This window comes from Asparagus officinalis, chromosome 8 (genome assembly GCF_001876935.1).
Source record: "Asparagus officinalis chromosome 8, Aspof.V1, whole genome shotgun sequence".
NCBI lineage: Eukaryota > Viridiplantae > Streptophyta > Magnoliopsida > Asparagales > Asparagaceae > Asparagus > Asparagus officinalis.
In genome coordinates, this window is record NC_033801.1 from 112241208 (window position 1) to 112253917 (window position 12710).

At 39.6% G+C, this 12710-nt stretch overlaps 1 protein-coding gene across 1 annotated transcript; it reads left to right on the plus strand.

Moving 5' to 3' along the window:
• Positions 4148 to 11644, plus strand: LOC109822790 (actin). The gene is made up of 5 exons (XM_020389036.1): positions 4148 to 4406; positions 7730 to 7798; positions 7967 to 8360; positions 9740 to 10353; positions 11245 to 11644. The coding sequence occupies exons 2-5, from the start codon at positions 7739 to 7741 to the stop codon at positions 11308 to 11310; spliced, it is 1134 nt and encodes a 377-aa protein (XP_020244625.1). The 5' UTR covers positions 4148 to 4406; positions 7730 to 7738; the 3' UTR covers positions 11311 to 11644.

A 12710-nucleotide genomic window follows, 5' to 3' on the forward strand; every position in this document is an offset into this window, starting at 1 on the left:
GGCATCGTTGTTTTTAGTAGGGTCACCCCCAGCGTTCTGGTCAACGGGAGGGTTATCAGGATTGAGACGTTCATCTACATCTGAATCGCTACCTGCTTGGTAAGCAGTGTTGCGACGGCTGGATTCGCCAATTTGATTTGACAAAGCTCGGATTTGTTGGTCATGTTCTTCCCTCATCCGCCGCATAGTCATTTCCATTTCAATCTTGAATGCCTCTTTCTGCTTGGTTAGAGCATCCTCAACCATTTTAGTTGCTTCCTCGGTGTTAATCATAAACACCTCGCGGGATTGCCCTGGGCTAGATACCGTATTGTCAGAAGCGACTGCAAAGTTAGCATCCGATACTTCATCATCCGAGGATAACCCTCTCTGCATTCTTTGGTAGTCCATGCGTCTAGTGGTCCCTGATCGCAACCGGGTTAGACGATGCGATACAAGCGGGTCAGAGCTAGAAGGTCGAATTGATTTTCCCTTATTAACCATATTGATGGTAACCTTTGGGGGTTCGTCACCTTGAACGACCGACCGTTTCTTACGGAGGCGCTTTAGATTAGACTTATCCTTTCCGTTGGAGATCCTCTCAAATACCGAGACCCTCTGCGGAGCGGTCTTGGGGCAGCTACACGCTGATAATACTGCCCTGATAAGTTCGACGCACTGGCAATGAGATTGTGTTTCTCGGGTATATCTCTTCCGAGACTCGTTCATACCCCCAGCCCGATAGTACAACTCATCGATCAGATGACCGGAGCAACCTATCGTGTGTTGAAATGACTCCCCTGGCATAACGTTGTCATCGTCAGATGAATACGTTTCTTTCAGGGGATTTGCCGCTTTATTAGCATTCTTAAGAGTCACGTGTTTAGAATTACACTTTTGGGCGCGCAGGATCTCAACAGGCTCTTGGTTTTGGATAAACACCCCCAGGCGGGTAGAAATTGGAGTTTTCCCTTTATGAGAAGGTTTGAAATTGTTACGAGGGCGTGTGCGACCCACAGCTCGACGAATCGCTCGGGGTTCAATCATCGGACCCAAGTGTCCTTCGATCAAAACTTTGCCTCGATCCTCGTGCAAAGGACCCAGGCTCGGAGGTGCGGAACTCATAGGGATCGACGAAACAGGTGCAGAACATCTTCTGCCTTGACTCTGGCGCGGGTCAGATTTAAGTGACCGACGGGTTGGAGGGTCGGATTCAAGTGACCCGCGATTTGGAAGGTCGGATCCAAGTGACCCGCGAAGTGGAGGGTCGGATCCAAGTGACCCGCAAAGTGGAGGGTCGGATCCAAGTGACCTGCGATTTGAAAGGTCGGATCCAAGTGACCTGCAAAGTGGAAGGTCGAATCCAAGTGACCTGCGAAGTGGAAGGTCGGATCCAAGTGACCTGCGATTTGAAAGGTCGGATCCAAGTGACCTGCAAAGTGGAAGGTCGGATCCAAGTGACCTGCGATTTGAAAGGTCGGATCCAAGTGACCTGCAAAGTGGAAGGTCGGATCCAAGTGACCTGCGATTTGAAAGGTCGGATCCAAGTGACCTGCAAAGTGGAAGGTCGGATCCAAGTGACCTGCGATTTGGAAGGTCGGATCCAAGTGACCTGCGATTTGAAAGGTCGGATCCAAGTGACCCGCGCCCGACGGGTCGGCATTCAAGTGACGGCGACGGTCCGATTCTTCGGTCGCGATCTTTTTGGCTGGCCGTTTGGATTTTGGCCTTCCAATTGTTTGATGGCAGTACCTTGGTTGTTTCTTAGCTATGTCTTCTTCTGCAGCTTTTTGTGGCTTTTTGCACAAAGAATTGCCGTGCGCGCAGCGCGGCAGCGCTTTTGGAATTTGCTCCTCCAAGAGTTAGGCCGGATCTTTTTGAATTTGGATCCATTCATTTGCTATTGGCTTGGAGGGAGGACATTTTCCGCTGTTTGGGTGCTTGGGCCGTTGCCTAAATTTTCAGAGTCCGCTCGTAACGGATCACGGTCAATTGACTCAAGGCTCTAGCGATTTGGCGCACCACAGCGTTGCGCTGCCTTTGACGAGTTCTCTTCGATAAATGAAGCGCGCCTTCCTGTAGCTAACTCCTTGATTGAGGAGGGTGGCGATCCTGCAGATCCGGACTATTGGAGGCCGGAAGGGCGTTGCAAGAGTTCAGCTACCGCAACAACGGGGGCGTTGATCTTCCTTCGTTGCGAGAGGCGGAGATTTGGAGGAGAGGACGACAGATATCATCGAACTCAGTTGGTCCGAACTCGTATTCGACGCACTTTTCAACCGGGATCAGATCGAGGTTGCGAACCCGACGACAGCCCGGCAGCGAAGCTGGTTGCATCCCACCGTGGTCGCAATTGTTTCCGTCGAAAATTGATGTATTCATTGGAGGTATTCATGTAACAACTTCGGTCGAGTACAAGAAAACAAAAAGATAATCTTTTTATAAGATCTTTTAACACAATAAAAGTCAAAAGGTTACAAGCTCTCGTACAAAACATGAACGCAGAGACATCGTTTATCGTCTTCTGCTTGCGGGATCTTTGGCCTATGCCGGGTTTATCCGTGGACCACCTTGATCTGATGCGCGGTTTGATGAAAAATTGGCAGAAGCTTTGCTTCGCTGAGGAAGTATTTGATTTGAAGCGCTGAGATCGACAAGCGAATTCAGGGCTGCTTCTCGAGATATAAGACGCGAAAGCCTAATCTCACAGGGGGAAAACCCCGGACGGGAACGGGCCTTCTAATCTCTCGAACTCTCCTTCTTTATGCCGAAGAACTCGCCAAGATCTGTCAACCCTCGCTGAAATTCGTGCTCCTTTGACTCCACAATCCGGCAGCACCTCCTCGTCTTGATAATCAATCGCCCCTGCTGAAAGGAGGCCCTATGCTTGTATTTATAGGACTTCGGAAGCGGTTATTTGGATGAGAACAAGTGATTTGGCCTTATCTTTAGTCAATAACAGCCTAACCACGTTTGTAGATGATATCAAGTCAGTTTGGATGCTCAGGAACCAACAAATCTCGAGAAAAACCATCAAAAACCGAACCCGGTCGAAACAGCGCGCGCAGGACAAGTCTGACCCGCGCTTGCGCGGGTCGGATCATTCCGACCCGCGCCGGCGCGGGTCGGTTTGGTCCGTCCCGCGCGGCGCGCTGAGATTTTTTGTTTCGCTGATTTCTTGTGTTTTACTACTTTTCCGATCTTCCGGGACTTGTAGTTTCTCCCGTTTTGTTTACTCATCCGTCGTGTTGACTTGTATGCTCCACGCGAGTTGATTAATGTACGTTGATTGACGCCATCGTGAACTGATTGACGCGCGCACTGATTGACATGCACGAGCTGAATGATGCGTGCGTGTTAACTGACTGTTGGGCGCGTTTGTACGCTTTGAGTTGATTAACGCGTGCGGTCCTGCGTGTTAACTGACTGTTGGGCGCGTTTGTACGCTTTGAGTTGATTAACGCGTGCGGTCCACTTGGCGTTTTCCATTATGGTGGTTCGTTGTCGTGTCATCAACAGTTTGCCGATTCGCTTCATGCGCTCGTCGGCGTCGGATAATCCTCTTTGACTCGGATAACGACGTTCATCGCATTCTCTTTGTCTTGAGCTGTGTGCGGGCACCCATAGGCATTTTTAGACGCCTACAATAACCTCTACTTCTCTTACTTCATCTACTTCGTAGATACTTTCGTGCAAGTCATTAGATTTGAATACTCTCCACTACTAAAAAATAATAGAGTGATCGTTGCTATGTTTATAAAGAAATGATAGGGGCACACCCTTGGACACACCACCAACCACACTCCCCCTCTATCTACAGTGCAGGGGCCCCACATGTGATTTTTTTAAAAAAATCACATGTGGGGCCCCTGCACTGTAGATAGAGGGGGAGTGTGGTTGGTGGTGTGTCCAAGGGTGTGTCCCTAACACCCCTCATGTTTATAACTGCAGATTGATTTAAGAAAAGTTATGATTTATTTTATTAAGTAAAAAAAATAGAAACAAGTCCGATTCACAAAGATGTGATATAAATATTATTTTTGAATGATCACAGTTGTTCATCGATATCCATTGAATAATTAACGGTTCATTTTTAAAATAGTAGTTTTTGGCTGAGGAGAGGATCCAAATACCTGACGCCTGACGGGCAGCTCACCAACATCCCATTCGGGTATGGATTTGCTCCATATAACGGGTCGGATCCGTATCCAGATCCTGAAAATAGGCGGGCAAACAACTCCTCATGGGTTCTCGAGAGAAGCGGGCGCCCATTTCTAAATTCGTCGCCTGAGGAATTGCGCATCCACAAATTTCTCCCCTCACTTTCAACGCCCTCGTTAATACTACAAACAAATTGAAACCCACCCAATTTCGAAAAAAAAAAGTTCCTCCAGCTCTAGGGTTTCAGTCCCTCCTCTTTTTTAACGGTAAAAAGATCCGATCTTTTTCCTTTTGATTCCATCGCCATTCTCTGATTCGAGATTGCTTTCAGCTGCAATCTTATTGAATGCAATTAGTTAAGGTTTTGGTGGAAGAGTGAATGGAGATGTTTGCTTCATATCTGTTAAATTTTATATCTTTAATGTATGATAACAGCAATATATTGTTCCTTTGACATTTTGGCATTAGCAATTTTCTGTGTATTTATCTTTTTGTTCAGTGTTAGCTGTTTTTTGCATTGATTATATATCAATGGATATGGTTAATACCAAAACAATTGTACAAAATTAATTTTAGAGAGGCAAAGCGTTGTACACTTTTATGAAGTGAAACCGCCTTTATATAGGTTGATAATGTTTTAGTTTTGAAACTTATAAATGTCATAAGCATATAATCTATAGTGATATAACGATTTACAAGGTACATCTGGGTCTTGGACAATGTACCAAATATAGATGCTTGTAATTAACTAAGCTACTTATATAAGATATACTTATTACTTATAGTTATAGGACCATATTGAGGATACATGGCCTACAAGTAGTCATCTAAATTCAGTACACTGCCATAAATGATGCGAAAGGGAAAAATCTTAATAAGTTAATTACTTATGTGACACAATTCTTTAAGAGCGGAATGAAAATTATGGTGCAAATGCACTGTTATAAATAGCGGTGCATAGCGGCACTGTAGCAGTTTTCATAGCGTTAGCGATGACTACCTCTATGCTATCAGCGAAAGCAAATAGCAACCAAAACTGCTATGTGCTCATGATTGCGTGCCATAGCATGTTTTAGCGGTTAAAAGAGCGGAATAGCGCTTTTAACCGCTGGAAACGGCTTTTCTTTGGTGGATAGCTTTTATATTCTACCCGATCATATTGAAACCCGACCCGTTTTATCATTAAAACCCTTTTAGATCTCTCTCTCTCTCTCTCATCTTTGATTCACAACCACGAAAGAAAAAACCCTAGCTGCTGGTGCTTCCTCCCCTTCTCCCATGCTCCCTCCACCACCTCCACCATTTCCGGTGCTTTTTTATTCTTTATAGTACTTTGTTAATATTATGCAATTATTACACATCTATTTCATGCTTAGAATCTCTATTAATCATCAAATATGTATTTGTAGAATTTTTAGATTTTTCTATAATTTTTCTTATTTTTTAGAATATTTAAATATATTTAAATTTGACCGTTATTTAACTATGTGCTATTTGCTGCTATTTTGCCGCTAAAGGCGCAAATAGCCTAACAGTACCTAACTATGTGCTATTTGTTGCTATTTTGCCGCTAAAGGCGCAAATAGCCTAACAGTACCTCACCGCCACATGACGCTATCCGCTATTGATAACCTTTTGCAAATGACAAGTACAGCTAGTAGCTCAGTGAACTGCCTATCAGTTATTGAATGGTTACTATTGAACCAGAAGACAGGCACTTCTTGAAAAAAGCAGTCATGGTATGTTTGGATCCTAGAACATAAAAGCAATTCAGACAAGAGGCAGCAGTAAATACTAAATTTGAAGGTGGTATGGTTAAGACTCAAGAAGAGAGATAAATTTATGAAAATTTACTATCTATTGTGTGGCTTCCTAGCATGAACATTTGAAAGGGGATGCAATATTGGGAACCGTAGTAGTTTAGGATAAGGGAAACAAAACTATAAAATTTTCATTAAGTGCTACTATTTTCTGGCAATACTAACTAGTCCTGAAATAAACATCACTATGGTTATAATGCTACTTCCTCATTTAGCTCCATTATTAAGTATACATGTAAAACAAGAAACCTACAAGGTTAATAATAATTTGCGTCCAAGCTTCGGATGTGAAGGTTGTGAGGAAAAAGGTATTATGTTTTAAAGGTTGTATGCAGAGGCGAGGGATACATCTCCTGTATAAAGTGAATTTCAACAGGGTAATTATATGATTTATATGGAAACTAGCCTAAGAATTTTGAAGAGAACATTTGGATGATATGGGACAAACTGTCATATTTTGTCAAGGTTAGCCCTTAATGAAAACATCTTAAAGCAACCAAATTCATTACAGAAGACTGAGCAAGACTAAGAAATGATATGGTTAATACTACCAAACTAAGATAAAATTTTAGTAAGTCATAAAGCCTGCTGCTGAACTTTTTTAAGATTTCAGAGCACTTGTGATAAAATAAGTAGAAGTTGGGAAAGTGATTTTCAGTCTATTCCCTTCAATCTTTTGTATGGTTTCAAGTTTGACAGGAGTTGCCAGTGGCTGAGGTCCATAATGACTATTCTAGATGTATAGGATAGACATCTCAGTTCTAACTGTTTTTGTGCCGATGACTTTTGGTTTAATATCTGGCTTTTGGTTTGTTTTAAATGTTTTTTTAATAGTTCTGCTTGTAGAAATTTTAAAAAGAAAGCTTTTCAAAAAAAGAAATTTTATACAGAAAAGAATCATATATAAGTCCTTTTTTGGTGAGCATTGCTTGACTTTTTTGGAATTGTTGTTAAACTACAATTGACCTTTCTTTCCCTGTCAGACAAATAATGAAAGACATGAGAAAATTGTCATTTCTGAAAGTGTTTCCCTTTCTATATATATGTATATATAGATATAAAATATAGAATTAGATTATAGATTATAGATAAATACTTCTTTATACACATGCATGTATATATATAGTTTTCTGTTTATGAATTGTCGATGAGGATACCCGGTTCGAGGTTAGAGGTGAATCAGAAATTGTCACAATTTAATAGATGTCAAACAAGAATAGTTAACGGGATTTGCTTGTCTATTTTCCTGCAGTTCTTTGTTGCCAGCCTCCAGGGTAACGGAGGATATAGGTGTAAAATTTGCTGGGATCATATTGTATCTTGCATTTGTTCTGGATTGTACGCTTGTAATGAATTAACTGAAAATAAATGTGTAATTTTCCTTAAAAAATTATAAATTTGTGAAGACTAATAAGTAATAGTTTTGCAGCACATTGAATTATAATGTGCTTTTTTTTTCTAAATCTTAAAATGATTGTACCTCTTAAGGAGATTGTTTATTTTCCCATATTTGTTTCACTGTTATATCATCTATGGCTGGGCGGTGGTACATTTACTTATTTTCAGTGGTTAAACCTGCCCTTGTTGCTACATTATTGAATTGTTGTTTGGCTAGTTCATTTAATAATCTGTGACTGAGCATTTTGAAGTTTGAACTTAGGAAAGGGTTTGTTATATGCACAAGTATTATTTTGGCCCCAGTGTTATAGTTATTAATTGATTCTCAATTTATTGAGGACACTATCTGAGTTTTAGACATGTCTTATCAGATCTAGAAAATGGCAGATGCTGAGGATATCCAGCCTCTTGTTTGTGACAATGGGACCGGAATGGTTAAGGTATGAATGGACTAATTTTTTCACAATGATTCTGTGATCCATTTTTTTCTATTTGCTTATTAAATGGCAGAAAGTCATTGAAAACTGTACATTGTGTTGCTTTTAGCTTAAATCCTTAGTAGTTACTATGTTAATTAAATCTTTTCTATCCACTTTTGCTTTAACCAGGCAGGATTTGCTGGAGATGATGCTCCAAGGGCTGTTTTCCCAAGCATTGTTGGTCGTCCACGTCACACTGGTGTGATGGTTGGCATGGGCCAAAAAGATGCATATGTCGGTGATGAGGCTCAGTCAAAGAGGGGTATTTTAACTCTGAAGTACCCGATTGAGCATGGTATTGTGAACAACTGGGATGATATGGAAAAGATCTGGCATCATACATTTTACAATGAGCTTCGTGTTGCCCCGGAAGAACACCCTGTTCTTCTAACTGAAGCACCTCTCAATCCCAAAGCTAATCGTGAAAAGATGACCCAAATCATGTTCGAGACCTTCAATGCTCCTGCTATGTATGTCGCTATCCAGGCTGTTCTCTCTCTTTATGCTAGTGGTCGTACTACTGGTAAGAAAGATGCCATTACCTGATCAATATAAGTTACTGATATTCATATTTTTTAACTTCCTACATATTGTTGTTGACTGATAATCTATTCTAGTTCAGCTATTATATTATATTTACCCACATATATTTTGACAGGTATACCACGGAGTGTGCACTATCAGCCCTTTTACTTGTTACTTTAGTGTTGGCTAGTTTTATGTGGAATTATATATTTTTGTTAACTTCTGATCATCGTACTTATAGAAATATTGACAAACTATTTGCTAATATTCAAGGAAAGGGTTATATTATCAGTTGTTAACTGCTTGAACATTTGCACTATATGGGTTCCTCATTTTCTACAGGGATAATGACAAAATAATCCTTCCAATTAAACAAAAATAAGAGTATCTATACTTTTTATCTAAATACACAAATGGTTCCTTTTTTCACGTTGGAAGGGTCCTTGCTCACACAAGAAGATTAGGATGTAGAGGACTAATTTCTGAGCACTATTGTGTCCACTCAATAATTCTTTACCAATGTTGGAAGAAGAAAAATCCTTGCCACAGTTCTCCCATATCGAAAATTTCTCATGATGCCGATTTTCATGGGTACTAAACAGCTGATCGTCAATTTTCTTTTTCCATCTCATTCATTTCCCTTTGTGAACTTACATTAGACCATGAGTGTATAGCCTCAAGGTATGTACCACCTGTATCAGTTTAGTAAAGTACATGGTCAATATTGGTCGCATGTTTTGATCTAATTAATATATCTATTTTTCCCTTCGGACTTTGGTGGCCTGAAGCATCCCAGTACAATGAGTTGTATGTTCTTGCTCGGTATCATTAATGTCTGGTCAGATCAGTCATATTATTATTTTCTGAAAGGCATAATCGGTCATATGGTTATGTGACTTCAATAATGTAGTTGAGTTACACTCTAATTTGATCTTTTAGCTAAAAGAGGGGCTCTATAGGTATTTTAATGAAACTCAGAACTGTTCTGTTTATATGTGTTAGGCCACATTTTCTTTTACACAAAGATAGACTCGTTATAACTTAACAGTTGAATGAACTTTTTTTTTTGGTGTATAGGAAATAGAAGACTAATCTGTCACCCTTTTCTAAATCTCTAACCATTTTAATCAATTGTGAAAGTTAACCAGTATATTTGTTGAGCATCACCTAATCATTGATTTTGTAAAATATCTGCAGAGTTTAACTTGTTAAGAAACTAAAAGCCCAAAACCTCGATTAATAATTTCATTTGGAACAATTACTAATTAGTGGCAAAATAATACCTCATTTGCTGTATAGCCAAAGGATGGACAATCTTGTACATTTCAGGCTGTAATTGGTTAATATTATGCAGTCTTATTTAGGTTTTGCCTATAGGTATTGTACTGGACTCTGGTGATGGTGTCAGCCACACAGTTCCTATTTACGAGGGGTATGCACTACCTCATGCAATCCTCCGTCTAGATTTGGCTGGCCGTGACCTGACAGATGCTCTCATGAAGATCCTGACTGAGCGTGGCTACTCTTTCACAACTACTGCTGAGCGAGAAATCGTCAGAGATATGAAGGAGAAGTTATCATACATTGCTCTTGACTATGAGCAGGAAATGGAGACTTCAAAGACAAGCTCATCTGTTGAAAAGAGCTATGAGCTACCTGATGGACAAGTGATCACCATTGGTGCTGAAAGATTCCGTTGTCCGGAGGTTCTCTTCCAACCATCGATGATAGGCATGGAGGCTGCTGGTATTCATGAGACAACTTACAATTCCATCATGAAGTGTGATGTGGATATCAGGAAGGATTTATATGGAAACATTGTTCTGAGTGGTGGGTCTACTATGTTCCCTGGTATTGCTGATAGGATGAGCAAGGAGATAACTGCACTGGCACCGAGCAGCATGAAGATTAAGGTGGTTGCTCCCCCTGAGAGGAAGTACAGTGTGTGGATTGGAGGCTCGATCTTGGCATCCCTCAGCACGTTCCAGCAGGTAAATTTGCTTTAAGAGTTTTCAGTTTACTGTGCATCCCATTAGACACTTACACTTGCCCATGCATTCACACATATGAACAAATAACTCGTCATTACCCTTACATGAATCCTATTCTTCCATTCAGTTCTATTTTGGGTCATCTCCTCTGTTAATATCATATCCTTATCAATTGCTTCCAACCAAGTTCCCAGGTCTACTTCTAGACCTCTTTGCCATGGTAACTATAATTTTATCAGCTGCCCTATGTGCTGATAATGCGGTATATGAATATTTTTTGAACTACCTAGACAATTATTGAATTGTTCGTGAACCACTTTGGTTATTCAATACACATTTAATCTCTGAACATTGCCTCAGAAGGTAATATGAGGGTGGCAAATGTTTTTCACTCGGTTGATAAATGTCTATCAATTTCTAGTTTCTAGTGCAAAAACATTTGCCTTTCTTCTCAAGATTCTCGAAAGTCAGAGTAAACAATTAGAAAATGGCACTTGTACTACAGAATTTTTTTTGAACTTCCTTTTAATTATAATCATATGTATACTAGGCAGCATTTATTACAGTAGCGCTATCATGTATTATCTGCAAAAGGGATGATTCACTTTTATGAGTTTGTCTTTGATCATGTCGTTTGGTTGCCTGGTTCTCTTACATTAGGGTATTAGATAATAAGTAACTTCCAGGTTTTTCATTATCGGTAGGCATCCATGCTTTCCTACTTAAAAACATGCTTCTCACTTCCTATCATAAACTGAGAATCATGTTTCTATTGATTTTGCATCCCAGTTTCAATTACATGAACAGTGCTTGTATACTCTGCCTCAAAACTTCTTTGTTTTAGCCCTCGTTATTTGTTAATATATATTGATGGAATCATGTCAATGGCAGATGTGGATTGCGAAGGCAGAGTACGATGAATCTGGTCCATCAATCGTACACAGGAAATGCTTCTAATTCTCTTCTTCTAGAAAGTGGTGAGACCTAGAGAAAGAACAGATATAAATGATGAGATGATGCCGATAGCTCAGATTACTTTTTTCTCTGCACTTCTATTTTCGGATTAATTCGAAAGATGACCTCAAGAAGTGCTGCTCTTTCTTGACAATTTCTTCAACCAATTTCCAGTTATTTGCCCTTAATTGTTTAGTGTCTTTTTTTTTGGTTAAGATGGTGGAACTCTGTAATCTGAAGGGCAGCCAATAATGCTGCTTTTAAACAAGAGTAACTTTGCTATAATCTTTTGCTGATTTCACTTAGTTTCCATTATGCCGTCCAATGTTTGTTCTCAGTTTCATTATTCTTCGCTCGCTATTCACCTGTATTTTGAGGTAAATATATTGTGTGTAGGAATACAAATAGCTTTTGTGTAACAGGTAGTTTTTGGCTCCAAACTAAGTTCTAATAGCACGATCATAGTTTAATCCTTCCGAATTCTTCAATGATCCGTGAAAATTATGTTTTCTGCGTATGTTATGTAAGCTAATGGGGAAACTGTTAGCTATAGGTTTACTTACAGTATAACAGTATTCTATATGACAGCTATGACAGAGGTCAGTCAAGGCAATTGATTCTCTCCATTTCAAATTTTATCTATACTCTAGCTATCGGTAATTTTAGCTGTGATTTTGATTTTGATTTTTGATATACACAGGTTTGTTGGTGTCTATATCTGATTTATTGGTTATCTTTTCTTCTTCTTCTTCTTCTTCTTCCCTTCTTCTTTTTCCTTTCCCCCCATTTGTGTGTGTGTGTGTCAATCAGAGATTTACTTATCCTCTGATGAGAAAAACATGTTGACGTAAGGGTATACAGGTTTAAAACTTTTTATTTAATATTTTTTTGTCCTCTTTGGTTCCTACAGTAAGAACAAGTGTTTAAAACTTTTTTTTAATATTTTTTTGACAGAAAAAATAAAGATATATATATATATTGATGATTTCATCCTCCACAAGACCAAAGGTAATTACAGATTTTCATCAGTTGACAAATTGTAAGAACTTTACTTCTTATCTGCTTTACTTTGTAGATCATAGAATTTGCATTGAGGATAATGCAAAATCAGAAAGGTTGATAAATTAAAATCAGAACTTTCCACGTCCATTTAGAGAGGAGATAAATTAAAATCAGAAAGGTTGATAATTCTTAATCCTCCCTCTTTCTTAGGTTTGCAGACTAAACTCCACCTAACAAGAGCTTTACAAGAAGAGATTGAATTTTTCCCACCCCATAGAAAATTCCTCCTAATTTTATCCATTGCCTTGATAAGCAATTTTGAAAGTTAAAAAAATGACAGAAAGTAAAGGGGTAGAGAGGTTTAGACCAAGTTAACTTGGGTCGAACGCCCTCCAATAGAC

What these genes read in the sequence shown, in the direction of transcription:
- LOC109822790 (XM_020389036.1), top strand. Translation starts at nt 7,739, where the DNA reads ATGGCAGATGCTGAGGATATCCAGCCTCTTGTTTGTGACAATGGGACC. An exon ending in TGCTAGTGGTCGTACTACTG is followed by an intron (nt 8,361 to 9,739) that starts GTAAGAAAGATG and finishes TTTTGCCTATAG; the next exon opens with GTATTGTACTGGACTCTGGT. An exon ending in CCCTCAGCACGTTCCAGCAG is followed by an intron (nt 10,354 to 11,244) that starts GTAAATTTGCTT and finishes TGTCAATGGCAG; the next exon opens with ATGTGGATTGCGAAGGCAGA.